This window comes from Oncorhynchus keta, chromosome 34 (genome assembly GCF_023373465.1).
Source record: "Oncorhynchus keta strain PuntledgeMale-10-30-2019 chromosome 34, Oket_V2, whole genome shotgun sequence".
Taxonomy (NCBI): Eukaryota; Metazoa; Chordata; class Actinopteri; order Salmoniformes; family Salmonidae; genus Oncorhynchus; species Oncorhynchus keta.
Genome location: NC_068454.1, coordinates 27,025,347 through 27,038,440, shown reverse-complemented (window position 1 = coordinate 27,038,440; position 13,094 = coordinate 27,025,347). Strand labels below are relative to the sequence as shown.

The 13,094-nt window shown below is 46.6% G+C and overlaps 1 protein-coding gene across 1 annotated transcript in view; it reads right to left on the bottom strand.

Moving 5' to 3' along the window:
- The window catches only part of cps1 (carbamoyl-phosphate synthase 1, mitochondrial), an 82,632-nt gene extending 79,690 nt beyond the window's left edge, over positions 1-2,942 (bottom strand). The window contains exon 1 of the mRNA XM_035749699.2: positions 2,628-2,942. Within this exon, the coding sequence (XP_035605592.1) occupies positions 2,628-2,744 (117 nt within the window). The 5' untranslated portion in view covers positions 2,745-2,942. The remainder of the gene's footprint in view (positions 1-2,627) is intronic.
- Positions 2,943-13,094: the final 10,152 nt, after the last annotated feature.

The following is a 13,094-nucleotide window of genomic DNA, read 5'->3' as shown; positions in this document are numbered from 1 at the left end:
GCTGAAATGTTTTTACTCTTTCAAATGACTGCTCGACTTGTTAACTGCTCATCCACACAGCAGACATTGTGGGCTAGGTTAGGAATGCTGTGTTGCACGTGTCGTGAAACTTTTTACGTGGCATCAAATAGGTTTGCACGTCAGCTTTGGCATCAGTTTTGCGCATCGGCGTTAAACTAGACATCGGCCCGATACCAATGTTGCCATTTTTAGCTAATATCGGCCAATTCTGATATGTTCACTGATATATTGTGCATCCCTTATTCAGAACCTTTACTCAGTACTTTGTTGAAGCACCTTTGACAGCGATTACAGCCTAGAGTCTTCTTGGGTATGACGCTACAAGCTTGGCACACCTGTATTTGGAGAGTTTCTCCCATACTTCTCTGCAGATCCTCTCAAGCTCTGTCACATTGGATGGGGAGTGTAGCTGTACAGCTATTTTCAGGTCTCACCAGAGATGTTCGATAGGGTTTAAGTCCGGGCTATGGCTAGGTCACTCAAGAACATTCAGAGGCTTGTCCCCGAAGCCACTCCTGCGTTGTCTTGACTGTGTGCTTAGGGTCTTTGTCCTGTTGGAAGGTGAACCTCGCCCCAGTCTGAGGTCCTGAGCGCTCTGGAGCAGGTTTTCATCAAGGATCTCTCTGTACTTTGCTCCGTTCATCTTTCCCTTGATCCTGACTAGTCTCCCATTCCCTGCCGCTGAAAAACATCCCCACAGCATGATGCTGCCACCATGATGCTGTCACCGTAGGGATGGTGCCAGGTTTCCTCCAGATGTGATGCTTGGCATTCAGCCTAAAGGGGCAAATCTTGGTTTCATCAGACCAGAGAATCTTGTTTCTCATGGCCAGAGTCATTTAGGTGCCTTTTGCCAAACTCCAAGCGGCCTGTCGTGCCTTTTGCTGAGGAGTGGCTTCCATAAAGGTCTGATTGGTGGAGTGCTGCAGAGATGGTTGTCCTTTTGGAAGGTTCTCCCATCTCCACAGAGGAACTCTGTAGCTCTGTCAGAGTGACCATCGGGTTCTTGGTCACCTCCCCGATTGCTCAGTTTGGCCGGGGGCGGCCAGCTCTAGGAAGTGTCTTGGTGGTTTTAAACATTTTCCCATTTAAGAATGACGGAGGCCACTGTGTTCTTGGGCACCTTCAATGCTGCAGACATTTTTTGGTACCCTTCCCCAGAGCTGTGCCTCGATACAATCCTGTCTTGAAGCTCTATGGTCAATTTCTTCAACCTTCTTCAACCTTCTTCGACCTTTTTCGACCTCGTGGTTTTTGCTCTGACATGCACTGTCAACCGTGAGACCTTACATAGACAGGTGTGTGCCTTTCCATATCGTGGCCAATCAATTGAATTTACCACAGGTGGACTCCAATCAAGTTGTAGAAACATTTCAAGGATGATCAATGGAAACAGGATGGACCTGTGCTCAATTTCAAGTCTCTTCAATTGATTGGCCATATCATGGACAATCAATTGAATTTACCACAGGTGGACTCCAATAAAATTGTAGAAACATTTCAAGGATGAACAATGGAAACCCTATGGACCTGTGCTCAATTTCAAGTCTCATAGCAAATTATGTTTTTATCTAACATTTCTAAAAAAACATTTTTTCTTTGTCTTTATGGGATAGCTTGTGTGTAGATTGATGAGGGGAAAAAAATCAATTTTAGAATAAGGCTGTAACGTAACAAAATGTAGAAAAGGTTAAGCGGTCTGAATACTTTCCAAATGCACTGTGGGTAATCCTTACTGTTTGTATGAGGTGTTTTTATGATGCAAGGAACATTTCTGTTTAGATAGACAGTAACATGCTATCTTAAATCGGTATGAGAGAAGGCTTATCCTAATTCACCGACGACAAAGGAAACTAGAGGTAGCTATCTACCACCAGCCCCTGACCCACTCAATGAGGGGCCATATTCTCCTGGTCAGCAGTGAATGCTGAGGTAGACTATTCTCTTGTTCTATTTTTCATGGCCAAGCCTAGGATTATCCACTGTGTGTGTGTGCGTGTGCGTGTGCGTGTGTGACCGTGTGGTGTTAAAGCCCAATACCGTATCCTACACATATTTATAAAAATCACAAAATGGCATTTAATGTTATGCCAATATAACTAATAAAGTTGATTGAAATATATTGCATCGAGTAATCATGCAATGTTGAGAAATATCTTTGCTTAGCCAGATTTGCCAAACTGCACCCCAAACTAGTAAATCAACATGACGCAACACCACACCGGGATTGGCCACCATATGCATCCATTAATTTTATTGGCTCCACTGCAACTCAAGAACACGACGTGTTTCTTCTCCAAATGCAAAAGAACGTTGACCTGTTGTCAACTGCATTTAGCTGACTGAAGCAAGTTCGAGCATGCTTTATTAGTGTGATAGCTAGCTAGCTAACGTTAAGTTACCTCGACAATACATTGTTTTAGCTATTATTGACAATGAATGACAACTTACGTTAGCTTATTCCTAGCTAGCTATAATTCATGGTCAATGACAAAACTTTCGCAAACTATTGCAAGCTGGTAAAAGTAAGTTGTTTACTGCTCAATTAACGTTTTAGAATGAAAGAAAATCAATATAGCTAGTTAGCTAGCTGGCGAATGTATTACCTTAACACTGAAGAGCCTAGCAGACCTCAAACAAGCAGGGTTGCTGCTTCTTCTGGCTGCGAGCCATCCTTGCCTCAGTGATTTGACGACGTTGCAGGCTGTCAATATTTTTGTCATATTCCGTCTTTAATTCACTTATTCTGACTCTGTTAGCTGTTGTCCTACAAGGGAAAAATGAATCCGCGCAGAATGTGTTGTTGTCAAAGTTGTTCTATTGAGAAAGAGCGGTCCACTGAAATGGATGAATTTGGGCTCAAGCAGCCCGCGTGTCTCATCCAAAGGATTCCAGACAGATAACTCCGAATGCAAACAGCCGATCAACGTGGGTCGGCTGCAATTGGCTGCCAGGTTGTTTTCTTCTGCGCGTTTCTTTCCGCTCAACATTTTGATTGGCTGCGAATCGGTGAACATGGTGGCTGAAACCATGTAAAAAATTCTGCGCTGTTAGCGTTGAACCAACCATGCTTGCTTTGCATGATGCATATGTCACAGTCACATAATATTTGTATTATATACAGCATGCTCTTCTACGACTACGTTCCAACATATTCCTAGTATGCATAAACTCCCAAGGAAAATATTACTTTCATGTGAACTCAGTTCACTGTAACATGACTAACTTGACCATTTGCTCCATATAATAGGTTTATAGTAGGTTTAGGTTATTGATGCTGATCTTAATTTGAGCCAGTTTGCAACCACAGCAGGAAAATAACTATACAGCCACAGGAAATATTAATTATTATCTGGATTATAATTCATGGACACTTTTGTATGGGTTAGAGGTTTGTTAGGTCAAATCATAGGCTGACGCACAATTGGCCCAGTGGGTTAGAGAAGGATTTGGCCTGGGTAGGCCGTCATTGTAAATAAGAATTTGTTCTTAACTGACTTGCCTAGTTAAATAAAGGTTAAATAATTTTTTTTTTTTTAAATCCAGTCTGAAATATCAAAGTGGTCATTACAAACTTTAGAAGCCCTTTTAAAACTAAAATACACTACAGGTTTACATCTCCTGCTGTGCAGGACATTTCTCAGCAACAAAAGAGTGATAATATTAAGATCCTACATCTGAGTATAACCTAAGAGCAGAAAGGTTCCTTATTTATTTAGTGAGTTCCATCAAACATGGCACTTTATTACATGTGTGGTACATGTTTATATGTGACTGCATTTCAGGATGGTTCGTCTCCATGGGGAATCATCGGCTATAGTCTAATGGAGCAGATAACAAGAAAATAAGCCCAATTAACCACATATTATTAACACTGCTTTGGTGCTTTGACATGAATTGCATTTGACTTTTTCCACCAACCTTTGGTAATTTCTCTATAGCCCCCAGCTGCTGTCTGGCAATGAGGAGCCACCACCACCACTGACCACTGGTCTGAAGCATTTACATTACATTTAACATTTAAGTCATTTAGCAGACGCTCTTATCCAGAGCGACTTACAAATTGGTGCATTCACCTTATGACATCCAGTGGAACAGTCACTTTACAATAGTGCATCTAAATCTTAAAAGGGGGGTGAGAAGGATTACTTATCCTATCCTAGGTATTCCTTAAAGAGGTGGGGTTTCAGGTGTCTCCGGAAGGTGGTGATTGACTCCGCTGTCCTGGCGTCGTGGGGAGTTTGTTCCACCATTGGGGGCCAGAGCAGCGAACAGTTTTGACTGGGCTGAGTGGGAACTGTACTTCCTCAGTGGTAGGGAGGCGAGCAGGCCAGAGGTGGATGAACGCAGTGCCCTTGTTTGGGTGTAGGGCCTGATCAGAGCCTGGAGGTACTGAGGTGCCGTTCCCCTCACAGCTCCGTAGGCAAGCACCATGGTCTTGTAGCGGATGCGAGCTTCAACTGGAAGCCAGTGGAGAGAGCGGAGGAGCGGGGTGACGTGGGAGAACTTGGGAAGGTTGAACACCAGACGGGCTGCGGCGTTCTGGATGAGTTGTAGGGGTTTAATGGCACAGGCAGGGAGCCCAGCCAACAGCGAGTTGCAGTAATCCAGACGGGAGATGACAAGTGCCTGGATTAGGACCTGCGCCGCTTCCTGTGTGAGGCAGGGTCGTACTCTGCGGATGTTGTAGAGCATGAACCTACAGGAACGGGCCACCGCCTTGATGTTAGTTGAGAACGACAGGGTGTTGTCCAGGATCACGCCAAGGTTCTTAGCGCTCTGGGAGGAGGACACAATGGAGTTGTCAACCGTGATGGCGAGATCATGGAACGGGCAGTCCTTCCCCGGGAGGAAGAGCAGCTCCGTCTTGCCGAGGTTCAGCTTGAGGTGGTGATCCGTCATCCACACTGATATGTCTGCCAGACATGCAGAGATGCGATTCGCCACCTGGTCATCAGAAGGGGGAAAGGAGAAGATTAATTGTGTGTCGTCTGCATAGCAATGATAGGAGAGACCATGTGAGGTTATGACAGAGCCAAGTGACTTGGTGTATAGCGAGAATAGGAGAGGGCCTAGAACAGAGCCCTGGGGGACACCAGTGGTGAGAGCGCGTGGTGAGGAGACAGATTCTCGCCACGCCACCTGGTAGGAGCGACCTGTCAGGTAGGACGCAATCCAAGCGTGGGCCGCGCCGGAGATGCCCAACTCGGAGAGGGTGGAGAGGAGGATCTGATGGTTCACAGTATCGAAGGCAGCCGATAGGTCTAGAAGGATGAGAGCAGAGGAGAGAGAGTTAGCTTTAGCGGTGCGGAGTGCCTCCGTGATACAGAGAAGAGCAGTCTCAGTTGAATGACTAGTCTTGAAACCTGACTGATTTGGATCAAGAAGGTCATTCTGAGAGAGATAGCGGGAGAGCTGGCCAAGGACGGCACGTTCAAGAGTTTTGGAGAGAAAAGAAAGAAGGGATACTGGTCTGTAGTTGTTGACATCGGAGGGATCGAGTGTAGGTTTTTTCAGAAGGGGGTGCAACTCTCGCTCTCTTGAAGACGGAAGGGACGTAGCCAGCGGTCAGGGATGAGCGAGGTGAGGTAAGGGAGAAGGTCTCCGGAAATGGTCTGGAGAAGAGAGGAGGGGATAGGGTCAAGCGGGCAGGTTGTTGGGCGGCCGGCCGTCACAAGACGCGAGATTTCATCTGGAGAAAGATGGGAGAAAGAGGTCAGAGCACAGGGTAGGGCAGTGTGAGCAGAACCAGCGGTGTCGTTTGACTTAGCAAACGAGGATCGGATGTCGTCGACCTTCTTTTCAAAATGGTTGACGAAGTCATCTGCAGAGAGGGAGGAGGGGGGGGGGGAGGGGGATTCAGGAGGGAGGAGAAGGTGGCAAAGAGCTTCCTAGGGTTAGAGGCAGAAGCTTGGAATTTAGAGTGGTAGAAAGTGGCTTTAGCAGCAGAGACAGAAGAGGAAAATGTAGAGAGGAGGGAGCGAAAGGATGCCAGGTCCGCAGGGAGGCGAGTTTTCCTCCATTTCCGCTCGGCTGCCCGGAGCCCTGTTCTGTGAGCTCGCAATGAGTCATCGAGCCACGGAGCGGGAGGGGAGGACCGAGCCGGCCTGGAGGATAGGGGGCATAGAGAGTCAAAGGATGCAGAAAGTGGGGAGAGGAGGGTTGAGGAGGCAGAATCAGGAGATAGGTTGGAGAAGGTTTGAGCAGAGGGAAGAGATGATAGGATGGAAGAGGAGAGAGTAGCGGGGGAGAGAGAGCGAAGGTTGGGACGGCGCGATACCATCCGAGTAGGGGCAGTGTGGGAAGTGTTGGATGAGAGCGAGAGGGAGAAGGATACAAGTTAGTGGTCGGATACTTGGAGGGGAGTTGCAATGAGGTTAGTGGAAGAACAGCATCTAGTAAAGATGAGGTCGAGCGTATTGCCTGCCTTGTGAGTAGGGGGGGAAGGTGAGAGGGTGAGGTCAAAAGAGGAGAGGAGTGGAAAGATGGAGGCAGAGAGGAATGAGTCAAAGGTAGACGTGGGGAAGTTAAAGTCGCCCAGAACTGTGAGAGGTGAGCCGTCCTCAGGAAAGGAGCTTATCAAGGCATCAAGCTCATTGATGAACTCTCCGAGGGAACCTGGAGGGCGATAAATGATAAGGATGTTAAGCTTGAAGGGGCTGGTAACTGTGACAGCATGGAATTCAAAGGAGGCGATAGACAGATGAGTAAGGGGAGAAAGAGAGAATGACCACTTGGGAGAGATGAGGATCCCGGTGCCACCACCCCGCTGACCAGAAGCTCTCGGGGTGTGCGAGAACACGTGGGCGGACGAAGAGAGAGCAGTAGGAGTGGCAGTGTTATCTGTGGTGATCCATGTTTCCGTCAGTGCCAAGAAGTCGAGGGACTGGAGGGAGGCATAGGCTGAGATGAACTCTGCCTTGTTGGCCGCAGATCGGCAGTTCCAGAGGCTACCGGAGACCTGGAACTCCACGTGGGTCGTGCGCGCTGGGACCACCAGATTAGGTGGCCGCGGCCACGCGGTGTGGAGCGTTTGTATGGTCTGTGCAGAGAGGAGAGAACAGGGATAGACAGACACATAGTTGACAGGCTACAGAAGAGGCTACGCTAATGCAAAGGAGATTGGAATGACAAGTGGACTACACGTCTCGAATGTTCAGAAAGTTAAGCTTACGTAGCAAGAATCTTATTGACTAAAATGATTAAAATGATACAGTACTGCTGAAGTAGGCTAGCTGGCAGTGGCTGCGTTGATGACTTTGTAGGCTAGCTGGCAGTGGCTGCGTTGTTGACACTACACTAATCAAGTCGTTCCGTTGAGTGTAATAGTTTCTACAGTGCTGCTATTCGGGGGCAGGATGGGGGGAGGTACCTCACTGGGTTTGTTGAACATGGCCAGTCAGTCAGTCACTAGAGAGAGCTGCCTCTGCCTGCCACTCTGCTGGGTTCAGAAGTCTCTCTTTCCCTGTATCTGTGTGTGTGTGTCCATGTTAGAAGCCGGTAAAATGGTTCCACCCAATCAACTCACTCGGGGGGAGGTGCAATTTTGACATTTGGTTCTACATAGGGAGTTTTTCTCTTGTTCTGTTAGTCACTGACAGTCACTAAATTAGCCCTAGTCAGCTAAATGTGTTTAGATTGGTAAAATAGTCCAACCAGCTATTAAAACTCCAATCAAATCAAATGTTATTGGTCACATACACATATTTAGCAGATGTTATTGGTCACATACACATATTTAGCAGATGTTATTGCGGGTGTAGCGGAATGCTTGTGTTCCCATCTCCATCAGTGCAGTAGGATCTAACAGTGCAGTAGTATCAAAAACAATTCACAACAATACACACATCTAAAATTAAAAGAATGAAATTAAGAAATATACAAATGTTTGATCAAGCAATGTCGGAGTGGCATTGACTAAAAAAGCTTGGGTACAGTAGAATAGATTACAGTATATACATATGAGATGAGTAACAGTATGATAACATTATTTTAACATTATTAAATTGACTAGTGTTCCATTATTAAAGTGGCCAGTGATTCCAAGTCTTTGTATATAGGGCAGCAGCCTCTAAAGTGCAGGGTTGCGTAACCAGGTGGAAGCCGGCTAGTGATGGCTTTTTAACAGTCTGATGGCCTTGAGATAGAAGCTGTTTTTCAGTCTCTCGGTCCCAGCTTTGATGCACCTGTACTGACCTTGCCTTTTGGATGATAGTGGTAACAGGCTGTGACTCGGGTGGTTGATGTCCTTGATGATCTTTTTGGCCTTCCTGTGACATCGGGTGCTGTAGGTGTCCTGGAGGGCAGGTAGTTTGCCCTCGGTGATACATTGGTCAGACCGCACCATCCTCTTGAAAGCCCTGCGGTTGTGGGCGGTGCAGTTGCCGTGCCAGAGGGTGAGACAGCCTGACAGGATGCTCTCAATTGTGCATCTGTAAAAGTTTGTGAGGGTTTTAGGGGCCAAGCCAAATTTCTTCAGCCTCCTGAGGTTGAAGAGGCACTGTCGTCAGGGATGTGTACGCCGAGGAACTTGAAGCTTTTTCCCCCTTCTCTACTGTGGTCCCGTCAATGTGGATAGGGGCGTGCTCCCTCTGCTGTTTCCTGAAGCCCATAATCAGCTCCTTTGTTTTGTTGATGTTGAGTGAGAGGCTGTCTCGTCCCCAGGCTGTCTCGTCATTGTTGATAATCAGGCCTACTACTGTTGTGTAGTAGGCCTTGATGATTCAGTTGGAGGCGTGAGAGGCCACGCAGTCATTTGTGAACAGGGAGTACAGGAGAGGGCTGAGCTGAGGATCAGCGAAGTGGAGGTGTTGTTTCCTGCCTTCACCACCTGACGGCGGCCCATCAGGAAGTCCAGGACCCAGTTGCACAGGGCAGGGTTCAGACCCATTGCCCCGAGCTTAATGATGAGCTTAAAGGGTACTAAACTTGTAGCAATCATGGTCGGATTACCGACCGGGGTACCCCCATAGTTTTTTGGGTCATATTAAAAACTGCAAACATTTCTCTCCACCCTATGACAAAATGTGTAGAAATGAACTGTAAAACTAAAATAAATTCTCTCCACTGTCAAGAGGGGGCCATCCCTGATCTAGAGGGTGTCATTCATGTGTTAACTTCATGCAGGGCAGAGGCAGCCATGATTATATTTTATTTTGGATCATTATGTAGTGTGGAGATTGATTCTTTTCAGTTTGACCTTTCATACCTACTTTTTTTTATTGGAACAGTTTTTAACTGTGTATGTTATTGGTTATTATTACAGTATAATAACTGTATTATAAGTTGACAATATTACATTCAGTTTCAAACCATACAGTATGTAGAGCAGCAGTTTTAACAACCTGACACAGGGGAAATGAGAAAATATTAGGAAATGAATCATACAGCAGCAGAGTACAAAATGGTTGTTAAATATAATATATCCACATTAACAGTCACATTGGTATTCAGTACAGTATGAATGGTCATAGTCCTAAAACAGGTTGGACTGTACCAGAATAAGTGATCCTCTGCAAGGCTCCTTTTTGGCCATTTACAAGTGCATCCTTTTCTTTAAAACCTGTTTTAAAGAGGGAGGGGGAGAGAGAAAGAGTAAAAGACAGAAGAGAGACATATATAGAGAGATTGGAAAGAGTGAGAGAGAGAGACAAAGGTAGAGAGGGAGACAGAAAGAGAGAAGAAGAAAGACACTCAGGACAATGAGTGGTCAGTGACCCCCTTTGGTCCAGGTCGCCTGGTCACCAATCCAGGTCACCTGACCTGTGACCCTTAGGTAGAAATCATGATGATGAGAAACAAGTTCCAATATATCAGTTGCAGATTCAAAAGTTGCTCCCTCCTTCTTTGTTCAGATCCACTCCAAAACAGATGGACAACGACCATCCAAATAAAATCTGAGTGACTCACCTATACAATCCTCCATGTTTTGCTCTCACACCTACTTTGAGTAAATAAAAAAGGGCGAAGAAAGATTCAATTCACCAACACTATCTGGTATTAGTTACTATATAAATGTCAATACACTCATCATGTACCTTGCATCCTTAATAATCTCCTTCTCTCATTTACTGTCCACCTTCCATTCCCTCAGAAACAGTTTTAATAGACCTCTAGAGACATGGGATCACTTATAAACCCTAGTAGACTTCCACTACACAGGTCAGGTTTCCCCTTGTATCTAAGTTTATCCACATGGATTCAGTCCCAAAAGGCACCCTATTCCAAAGTAGTGCACAATAAAGGGAATTAGGGTGCCATTTGGGAAGCAAATGGAGTCAATTCACTTGTAGTGCACTAGTGTCCTCCAGTGGCCATTCTCAGAGAGGACTAAATTTTATTTTTTATTTTTTATTTCACCTTTATTTAACCAGGTAGGCTAGTTGAGAACAAGTTCTCATTTGCAACTGCGACCTGGCCAAGATAAAGCATAGCAGTGTGAACAGACAGAGTTACACATGGAGTAAACAATTAGCAAGTCAATAACACAGTAGAAAAAAATGGGCAGTCTATATACAATGTGTGCAAAAGGCATGAGGAGGTAGGCGAATAATACAATTTTGCAGATTAACACTGGAGTGATAAATGATCAGATGGGCATGTACAGGTAGAGATATTGGTGTGCAAAAGAGCAGAAAAGTAAATAAATAAAAACAGTATAAAAACAGTATGGGAATGAGGTAGGTGAAAAAGGGTGAGCTATTTACCTATAGACTATGTACAGCTGCAGCGATCGGTTAGCTGCTCGGATAGCTGATGTTTGAAGTTGGTGAGGGAGATAAAAGTCTCCAACTTCAGCGATTTTTGCAATTGTTCCAGTCACAGGCAGCAGAGTACTGGAACGAAAGGCGGCCAAATGAGGTGTTGGCTTTAGGGATGATCAGTGAGATACACCTGCTGGAGCGCGTGCTACGGATGGGTGTTGCCATCGTGACCAGTGAACTGAGATAAGGCGGAGCTTTACCTAGCATGGACTTGTAAATGACCTGGAGCCAGTGGGTCTGGCGACGAATATGTAGTGAGGGCCAGCCGACTAGAGCATACAAGTCGCAGTGGTGGGTGGTATAAGGTGCTTTAGTGACAAAACGGATGGCACTGTGATAGACTGCATCCAGTTTGCTGAGTAGAGTGTTGGAAGCCATTTTGTAGATGACATCGCCGAAGTCGAGGATCGGTAGGATAGTCAGTTTTACTAGGGTAAGCTTGGCAGCGTGAGTGAAGGAGGCTTTGTTGCGGAATAGAAAGCCGACTCTGGATTTGATTTTTGATTGGAGATGTTTGATGTGAGTCTGGAAGGAGAGTTTGCAGTCTAGCCAGACACCTAGGTACTTATAGATGTCCACATATTCAAGGTTGGAACCATCCAGGGTGGTGATGCTAGTCGGGCATGCGGGTGCAGGCAGCGATCGGTTGAAAAGCATGCATTTGGTTTTACTCGCGTTTAAGAGCAGTTGGAGGCCACGGAAGGAGTGCTGTATGGCATTGAAGCTCGTTTGGAGGTTTGATAGCACAGTGTCCAATGACGGGCCGAAAGTATATAGAATGGTGTCGTCTGCGTAGAGGTGGATCAGGGAATCGCCCGCAGCAAGAGCAACATCATTGATATATACAGAGAAAAGAGTCGGCCCGAGAATTGAACCCTGTGGCACCCCCATAGAGACTGCCAGAGGACCGGACAGCATGCCCTCTGATTTGACACACTGAACTCTGTCTGCAAAGTAATTGGTGAACCAGGCAAGGCAGTCATCCGAAAAACCGAGGCTGTTGAGTCTGCCGATAAGAATTTGGTGATTGACAGAGTCGAAAGCCTTGGCGAGGTCGATGAAGACGGCTGCACAGTACTGTCTTTTATCGATGGCGGTTATGATATCATTTAGTACCTTGAGTGTGGCTGAGGTGCACCCGTGACCGGCTCGGAAACCAGATTGCACAGCGGAGAAGGTACGGTGGGATTCGAGATGGTCAGTGACCTGTTTGTTGACTTGGCTTTCGAAGACCTTAGATAGGCAGGGCAGGATGGATATAGGTCTATAGCAGTTTGGGTCCAGGGTGTCTCCTCCTTTGAAGAGGGGGATGACTGCGGCAGCTTTCAATCCTTGGGGATCTCAGACGATATGAAAGAGAGGTTGAACAGGCTGGTAATAGGGGTTGCGACAATGGCGGCAGATAGTTTCAGAAATAGCGGGTCCAGATTGTCAAGCCCAGCTGATTTGTACGGGTCCAGGTTTTGCAGCTCTTTCAGAACATCTGCTATCTGGATTTGGGTAAAGGAGAACCTGGAGAGGCTTGGGTGAGGAACTACGGGGGGCGGAGCTGTTGGCCGAGGTTGGAGTAGCCAGGCGGAAGGCATGGCCAGCCGTTGAGAAGTGCTTATTGAAGTTTTCGATAATCATGGATTTATCGGTGGAGACCGTGTTTCCTAGCCTCAGTGCAGTGGGCAGCTGGGAGGAGGTGCTCTTGTTCTCCATGGACTTCACAGTGTCCCAGAACTTTTTGGAGTTGGAGCTACAGGATGCAAACTTTTGCCTGAAGAAGCTGGCCTTAGCTTTCCTGACTGACTGCGTGTATTGGTTCCTGACTTCCCTGAACAGTTGCATATCACGGGGCTATTCGATGCTATTGCAGTCCGCCACAGGATGTTTTTGTGCTGGTCGAGGGCAGTCAGGTCTGGAGTGAACCAAGGGCTGTATCTGTTCTTGGTTCTGCATTTTTGAACGGAGCATGCTTATCCAAAATGGTGAGGAAGTTACTTTTAAAGAATGACCAGGCATCCTCAACTGACGGGATGAGGTCAATGTCCTTCCAGGATACACGGGCCAGGTCGATTAGAAAGGCCTGCTCACAGAAGTGTTTTAGGGAGCGTTTGACAGTGATGAGGGGTGGTCGTTTGACTGCGGCTCCGTGGCGGATACAGGCGATGAGGCAGTGATCGCTGAGATCCTGGTTGAAGACAGCGGAGGTATATTTGGAGGGCCAGTTGGTCAGGATGACGTCTATGAGGGTGCCCTTGTTTACAGAGTTAGGGTTGTACCTGGTGGGTTCCTTGATGATTTGCGTGAGATTGAGGGCATCTA